The 8,080-nt window shown below is 37.8% G+C and overlaps 1 protein-coding gene across 1 annotated transcript in view; it reads left to right on the plus strand.

Annotated features, from left to right (window-relative positions):
- Positions 1-7,863, plus strand: part of LOC106940950 (zinc finger and BTB domain-containing protein 44-like) — a gene marked incomplete at its 5' end in the record, with an annotated part of 12,360 nt that extends 4,497 nt beyond the window's left edge. Inside the window, one exon of the mRNA XM_015023845.1 lies at positions 4,888-7,863. Coding sequence (XP_014879331.1) covers positions 4,888-5,278 — 391 coding nt within the window. The remainder of the gene's footprint in view (positions 1-4,887) is intronic.
- Between the last annotated feature and the right edge of the window lie 217 nt (positions 7,864-8,080).

Genomic DNA, 8,080 nt, shown 5'->3' on the forward strand with positions numbered 1-8,080 from the left:
CTAAGGAGGAAAAGCTGCAGTATTTAATCAATTTTTAATGCTTATTGCCTTACAGGTGCTGTAATAACTCTTTTTAAAACCATCAGTTCCTGAGTCTTGTTTTAGGACAATAGTTTTGGATTGCTTAAATCAGTTTTTTGCTGTTCCAGATAAGTCTAATGTTTTTTAGTTGGAATTTAGTTGTTTAGAAAGGTTAATTTTACAATTTAAAGAAATTTTCATTTGCACATCAAACCTCGGCTTGACCCTGATCTGCCATGACAAAAACAAACTGATAACGTTAATTAATCATGATCACATAAACAACAGTTCTTAATACTGCCTTCTATTAAAAATCAATGATTCATGACAAGATTAAAAACCCAGAAGAGGGATGTAAAAGTGGAGCTCAGGTTTTATGAAAAGGATTTGCACTGAAGACGTATTACACTTTGTTTTCCATTGACTGGTCTGTATATCACCTCACAATTTCCGTCTGCAGCAAGAAAACGAATAGGCCGCTGTGCGTAAAGGAGCTCATCAGTTTCACTTCTTGGTACAGTTTGTTCCCAGAGTATGTAAAATAATGTTAAACCAGGTCCTGCCGATTAAGACATCACACTTTTTTGCACTTCTACCCAAAACCTTCCCAAACAAAACCATTTAATAAACTCCAAAGTTCAACTTAGGCTAATTAAATGGTTGATCTGATGAGCGATACAGCATCTGAACTGCTGATTTTCCGATCTTTTGGAATCAGTCAGGCTGGCAGGTTTCCCACTATTATTAGTATTTACTAATTGTGTGAACTTTTCAAAGGGCAGGATATTTTTAATACACTAAATCCATATTTTTTAGCAATACAAGTGGGTTCTACATCACTTGTGTTGTCTTTCAAGAAATAGAAGTGGTTCATTTTTCCCAAAAGTCAAGGTATTCATTTTTATGTCTTCACAGAGAGGACTTATTAAAAATAAACATTCAGTTTGCACTCACTTCTCGGACAGCTTTTGTTTTAAAGAAACAAAAAGTCTTTAAAATATAATAGTCAGAATACTTCTTTAAGAAGTCAGACGTTTTCTTCTCCCCCTCCCCCAGACTTTTCCACTTCTTAATCAACTCAAGCCCTCACAGGTTGACGGGACTCATATGGGCCATTGACTGCTCAAGTGTTTTATGGTAGAAGGTCTGTGCCTGAGATCATAAGTGTGGAAAATTGTCTGGCTGCTCAGGCGGACTCTTAATTCCCTTTCTACGTCTTCACATAAAAAACAATGTGTTTATTGTGCTGTAGATGCAGATTTTCAGACCCGTCTCAGAGTCAGATGTGTTCAGAACTTAACCATTTCATCTGGATACTTTGCTTTAATATCCAAAACTGATCAGGTATACATGTGTACAGGTGTACATTTTAAACCAGGTGATTGGACTTGTTTGAACTAAACTAGAGATCCAATACTGAGTGCACATTCAATTGAATCAGATTATGCTGTGATGCTGTTTTACAGACAATTGTGTGTTCATTGAATCTTATTAGGGCTGCACAATATATAGCCAAAACGTTGCAATAACAATATCAGTGGGTGTAATATTCACATCGCAAAGGACTGTTTAGAGTGCAATAATTGTTGGCAAATATATTCAAGTGTTGTGAATGTGCAGCTTCCATGCTAATGTAATACTTAGGTGGGTGAACAGTTTCATGGCAGCAGAGGATCATACTTGACCTTAATGATGTTTCTCAAAAGCCTAAAGATGACAAAGTCATGGAAAGAAGAAAATAGGCATATTAGCAACAGATATTGTCCTCACGATATTTACTAATATACAGCTCTAACAATAAGAATAACTCAAATTTGGGCAAAACCCATAAATGTAAGATTCACATAAAGTGGTCAAGTCAGATAAAATGCTATTCAAGTCACCCATTGAAAATTTCTGTATTTTTTTCAAATGCATTCTTTTTCTAAACCTATTTCCAATACCATTTAACCCTAAATCTGATCTATAATAAGAAAAAATAGGTGTTTTGTAAACTTTAAAAGCATTTAGATGAAAATGTCCCAGTGCCATGGGACCAACAAAAAGTTGTAGCATTGGGCAGATGAAATGGGCATAATCCATATGTGAAACAGTATTCCATGTTTTCCAATGAGGCACCAGCTGCTGTGTGTTTTTTTTAAAGGGATTTCAAACATGAGAACAATGTTAGGAATTTCTCAAAGGGGCAGCTGTTACACTGAAACTGAGCAAACACAGGCTTTCACATTGTTATTCATGTCTTTGTTAGTCTGGAGCTTCTTGTTAGTGAAAACAGAAGAGTCAACGAAATGGATAGGCCACAACCAAAGTTATTGTAGCAAGTTTTTCCTAACTTCCATTTTAGCGTCATTGTGACTGTTGTTGTTACATTGTGGCTTTAGCTGAGCTTTTAGGTAGAAACCAGCAGTCAGCTGCTGGAAACAAGGCGCTCCTGCTCCACCAATATCCCAAGCTGTCTAAAGATTCTTGGCAAAAGTCAAGTGAATTGGAACGCTTTTGCTTTCTGACCTCCTCTATAATGTTGTGTCTTAGTTATACTGCCAAAACTTTAGCAAGGTTAGATAAATTTATTTAATTTGATTATCACACCAGCTACAGATAATCACTAATAGATTAAAAGTCTATTTATAATGTGGCTGCACAACATCACAGTAATATTGTGGCCATAAGTTTACAGCAGAGATGGGCAACATCAAATTGTTTATTATTGTCAGGGTAAAGTATAATGGTGATGAGGATTAGTAATCTTGTTTTATAACCACAACCTGTATGGTTTTGTTTGTTAACCCAAAACTCTGGCTGTGGTTTTTGTCATCTCTGAACTGAACAAAGTGTGTTTTCAAAGTGTCAAGAAATACTCCACATCAGGCAGGTCTTTATTATATTAATATTATGTTGATTATAAAGTTGTGATGTATTGTCATGTTTTTGGAGTAAATTTACCAACCCATATGTTGTGCCTGAAATGATCCATTACTAATCCTGTCAAACAGTGTAATCAATGGGCTCTACTGCAATAAATTCTCTCTGCTCTGATTATGTCTGGTTCACATAGCAACATTTTCTAATTATCAGCCCATTTTTAAAACCTGAAAGACCCACATTTCTGATGCTAAAACATTTAAGGACAATAAGTTTATGTGGTTCTTCAGATTTCACTCCCCCACATTCAGCTGTCAGATGGGAAATCTTACAAAACCTCACAGGACCAAACGTGAGTTCAGTGTAAACCAACATGGCCGATTGGGAAGAAGCAACAGCGATAGCTTGTGGACTACATTTAACAGAGAAAAAAACAATACAAAGATGTATGTAACGTCCTCCAGACTTTCAAGTAGCCACGGCAGATATTTTGTCTTTCTTGTATTGTCGATTCTCCTCTTGTGTTTCTATAATTTTTGGTTCTAATTGGCTAAACGTCACATTCAACAAGTTGTTGTCGTTTTTCTTAAGGGAAAACCACACACGCTGCGATATCGGGATAAGATGATCCAGCATGTTGAATATCCCTGATTTAAACGTGAGCATTCCTGAATGGACCAGATCTGTTAACATTCCACACTCAGCAGGAGGAAGATCTCTTAACATTGCCGTGGTCTTAGGGTGACGCTCAGCAGAAACAGGGGCTGATGGTGGTGGTAAGGGGAGAGGAATGTCCCGTCAGACTGTTGATTCTTGAAACAACACAAAAAAACTAGTGAAAGCATGCATGAGGTTAGTGCCACCCTGCCAGAGTGTGGACAGGGTAAAAAAAACTGGTGGGGTCCAAATGACTTTATTTGAGAAATATTTATTTTGGATGTAAAGACAATACAGTAATAAAAAAAACTGTTTGGTTTTTAGAAATTAAAATAAAATATCGTCACATGGATGTCGCCATGTTGTTTACACTGTAATGCATTCGGTGTAAATGACATTCGTCATTGTCTAAGTCCTGTTTTGAAAATTAGGACTTAGACAATTTTGCTAAGTCCTAATAGCATAATTGCCTATGTCCAGGAAATCATGCTATTAGGCAGACGATGGGTTCGATTGCACTAGCTCTGTCCAATGTAAACAGCGATGAGTAACATCTTTAGGCCTTTTCAAATTGAACCAGAGCTCACTGAAATGGCAATGTAGAAATCACAAGAGGCGATGAAGACGAGTAGGACCAAATGGAGGAAGTGGTGGGAGTTGGCTGAAGAAGCTGGTGCTTGCTGCTGCTGCCCTCAGCTTCATAAATAAAACATTGAATGACACGTAGCTCTGGTCAGTCTGTGTGATCCGGTAAGGAGATCTGTGTCCGGTCTGATCTTTCGTTAGGTAACACCTATTTGGGGTCCAGTCTTCAGTCCAGTGTCAGGTCTGTGGTTTCACATTCAGTTCTGTTGGCAGTAGGTACTGAATGATAAACAGCAGCTCAGGTAAAGTTAGCCTTCCTGTGTTTACTCTGTAGTTTCAAGTACAGAACGGACACAAAACACATCATCGACCCAGCAGGTGAAAAAGTGGTGACTTCCTTGGGTGAAAAATATAAGGGAAGATATACAATTTTAGAAGTTATTTTGAGTTTTTATGCATCACAAATAGCAATTTAGTAGTTAATAGGAAAATTACAAAATATTTAGGCTAGCATGTTCAACTTGTTACTTGTGAGACTGCAGGTTAGGATTATCTTAAGAGCCATCCTGATTATTGGGGTATCCTTAAAATTGTCCGAAGAGGGAAAATCTTGCTGTGTGAACCAGGCATTAGAGGCTAATTTTCATTAAAACTAACAATCTCATTTACTTTTATTGGTGGAATTTCCAGATTGCATCTGCTGTTTGTGCCGAGGTAAGAATGAGAAGACAGCAAGGTCACATGTTCTCTTGGTCCTTTCAGTGATTTCCTCGTGCCCGACTACCTGAGCCAGGTACAGGAGGAGGAGGAGGCACTGGGAGTTCCGTATGAGCTGGAGGAGTCCCAACATCACCCAGTTTACCTGGGCAGCACCTCCACTGTCGCCGCCACCACCACTGCCTCGTCCTCTTCCTCAGTCCAAATGCCAGTCATCTCCCAGGTCTCCTCTTCCACACAGAACTGTGAAAGTTCCTCCGGCTTACTTTCGCCTGAGCCCCTGGACCCCCTGGAAGCCCCAACCTCCAATAAGACGGACGCCGATGAAACCGCAGTCATGACGGAGAATAAGATGAGTCACGGTGTCGGGGGCAGTTCCCCAGAGGAGTTTGGAGAGGAGCAGCCTAAGGAGGTGGCTTCCATTACCATCGAGTGATCCAAGTCTTCTTCCTGCCCCTGATGTTGTATTTTGCACTCAGGTTATATGGGAATATAAGTCTAAATGATCTGAAGACTGAAAGAACTCGGAGATCCACACATGCAGCTCTTATCATGTGGAACCATGGAAACGCTACAGAGTTTTCAAAAGATGCTGTTGATTTAATGGCATTGTTTTACATGCAGAAACTGCAGCACTTCTTCAGATTTCACACTAGTTCATTGGCTGGAGAATCCGGACCTCACAGCCTCCTTGCTCCCTGAAAGCCAGCAGTATTTTAGCAGTTTTAACAAGCCTGTTTTGTTTCCCATATGACTTGAATGCAGCACTGTCTCAAGTCAGTGAAGTGTCAGCCAATTGGAGGTCTGTCCGTTCCAAGCCTTGCTCTACTTTTAGAAAGTGCCTGAGAGTTCACACTTTAGCAAAGTCATGTAGGAGAAATGAAGTGACAAATCAAGTCTTTGCAAACTGAGCTAAAATAGTTATTGTATTACATTTGTAATAGTAATGCTAGTTTGTATGGGCAGAAACTGTGTTACTCATTTGGTGCCGTTGCTATTGGCAAATATTACATGTTAATATTAATCTATCCTGCAATAGCTTGTACTGTACTTCTATATGAATGCTGTGTATGTTGAGTGTTGTTCTATGATGTGTAAGATGTGTGTGTATGTGCATTTCTATGACCAGTATGAACACAGTGCATTTCCTTTTTTAAATGTTTCAAACTTGAACTGTATTGACAAAGTATTCCCTAAAGTTATCTGTGCAGTGGAAACACTTTTTTGACTGGTTCCACAGTTTGACTTGTCAGTGAACACTGTTGTGAAATCCACCTCTGGTTCTACTCAAAAGCAAAATTCTCTGTTTCTACATCAGTTTGCATAAGTGTTTTTGGCCCTTAAGGGTCAAACAGAAGATGGACAGTTTAAGGTTACTTCATGGTGTTGTGTGGGATTTTCATGGCGTAAAAAAAAATCCTGATATTCACATGGAGAATTAGAACCAAATGTCTGTGATCTGATCAAATTGGTTTTATTGTGAAGGAACAGCAACATCCCCTACGACTTTTAAAATAACAGAATATGGATTACTTCAGCTATATTTTATCTGTAACATTCATTCAGTGTCACAGTTTAATTTTGATCCATTGAAAGCAGCATGATGAACATGTTAGCTAGCTTTTGCTAGCCGTTGTGCACTTATTGATCCCAGTAACGAGCTCATACCCATTTCCAGCTGCAGGTATGTGTCACCAAGTTCACCCTAAATATGTAATCACTCATTATTTTACCCCAACTGAAGCTCAGCCACTTTTTTTGTCAGTGTTGTTTGCAGTTGCTTGATTATCAGTCGATACATTGCTAATGATGTTAGCATAATGCGTTTGAGTAATGGTTCCAATTAGGTAAAACATGACAGGTATTTTTTGTTTGTTTGTTTATTTTATCTTAATCGGAGACAAAAAAAATGTTTTCAGTAGATCAATTTCACAGTTGCAAGTCTCTGTGCTCTTTGACATTTTATATTTCTGCATTTCTGGATTTTTTTTCTCTCAAAAATGATCCACTTTCTGTGTGATGAGCAGATAACTCACCATGCAGCAGTTAACAAGTTATCTATTTATAGTCCAACTATAAGTACATGCGGTTTTGAGGCTGTTGTTTTTGGTTTGGATGAGGGCTCAAAAATAAATTTTTCATAAGCTTAAACTGGTCCAATGTGAAATCTTCAGAAATGACTTTGTTATATGTTAATTCATAAGTTAGATTTGAAGATTTCTATGATCAGGAATTTCTTCAAATCACTGAAGACGGGTAACTAGCAAGATGCAAAGATAAACTAATACACAATGATTACATTTGTAAGAAAATGTTCATTCATGGGAAAGAAATGAATGTTGGGAAGGATAAAGTGGCACCGGTCAAGAACCTCATTTTAGACACATTATTAGGAACACCTGTGTGGTTCTGCAATCAAGTATTGCCTCCAAGTTCAAGTAGACTATTTCAACATCAGTCATCTATTTACAATATGGAAAAAGAGAAGATGTCTTCATTTCCTTCTTGTAGTCTGATGCTTTTGTGGGCAATTAACTGCAGTATGTAGGATTCATTTTTATCATTGCAGCTGCTGGGATTTACTGTAAGCAAGAAGTGATCAGAGCTGTTCTTGCTTTAGGAATAGAGAAGCACTGAGCGGATGAATGTCTCTTATTTGATTTGCAGTTTTTGTCGTCAGATTTCAACCCTCTGAAACAAATTTTTCCTATTTGTTTTTTTTCTGTAAGAACAGCATTTAGAATCTTGTTTTACTATAAGTCCTGCTGTAAACGGCCATGTTTTGTTGTTTGTTGTTTTACTTAGAAGAGCTGATTTCTCTGTGAGAGAGAGCTGTCACTGTTTAGCTATTTTATTTTAAAACATATTATTCATTTTAAAATGACTTTAGGGTCTTATATGGCTTGAGCAGTTGGCATCGTTAAAATAGAACAGACCCAACACTGACTGAAATTATAAAAAGAGTTCAAATATTTCTGAATTCAGTATGTTCCATATAATATAGTTATGAGTGCCAAATTACAATATATAAATAACTTATGAAATAATTTAAATCTGCCATTAATTTAATAAAACTGGAAATACATGCCTATATAATTAAACATGAATGAATTATATGGGCTTAAATTTAATAGTGTTGAAGATATTGACCTCACATCTGTGTTGCCCTGCGACAGACTGGCGACCTGTCCAGGATGTACCCCGCCTCTCGCCCGGAACGTTAGCTGGAGATAGGCAC

Source organism: Poecilia latipinna, unplaced genomic scaffold, assembly GCF_001443285.1.
Source record: "Poecilia latipinna isolate Pla-1442-1.1 unplaced genomic scaffold, P_latipinna-1.0 Scaffold3428, whole genome shotgun sequence".
Lineage (NCBI taxonomy): Eukaryota > Metazoa > Chordata > Actinopteri > Cyprinodontiformes > Poeciliidae > Poecilia > Poecilia latipinna.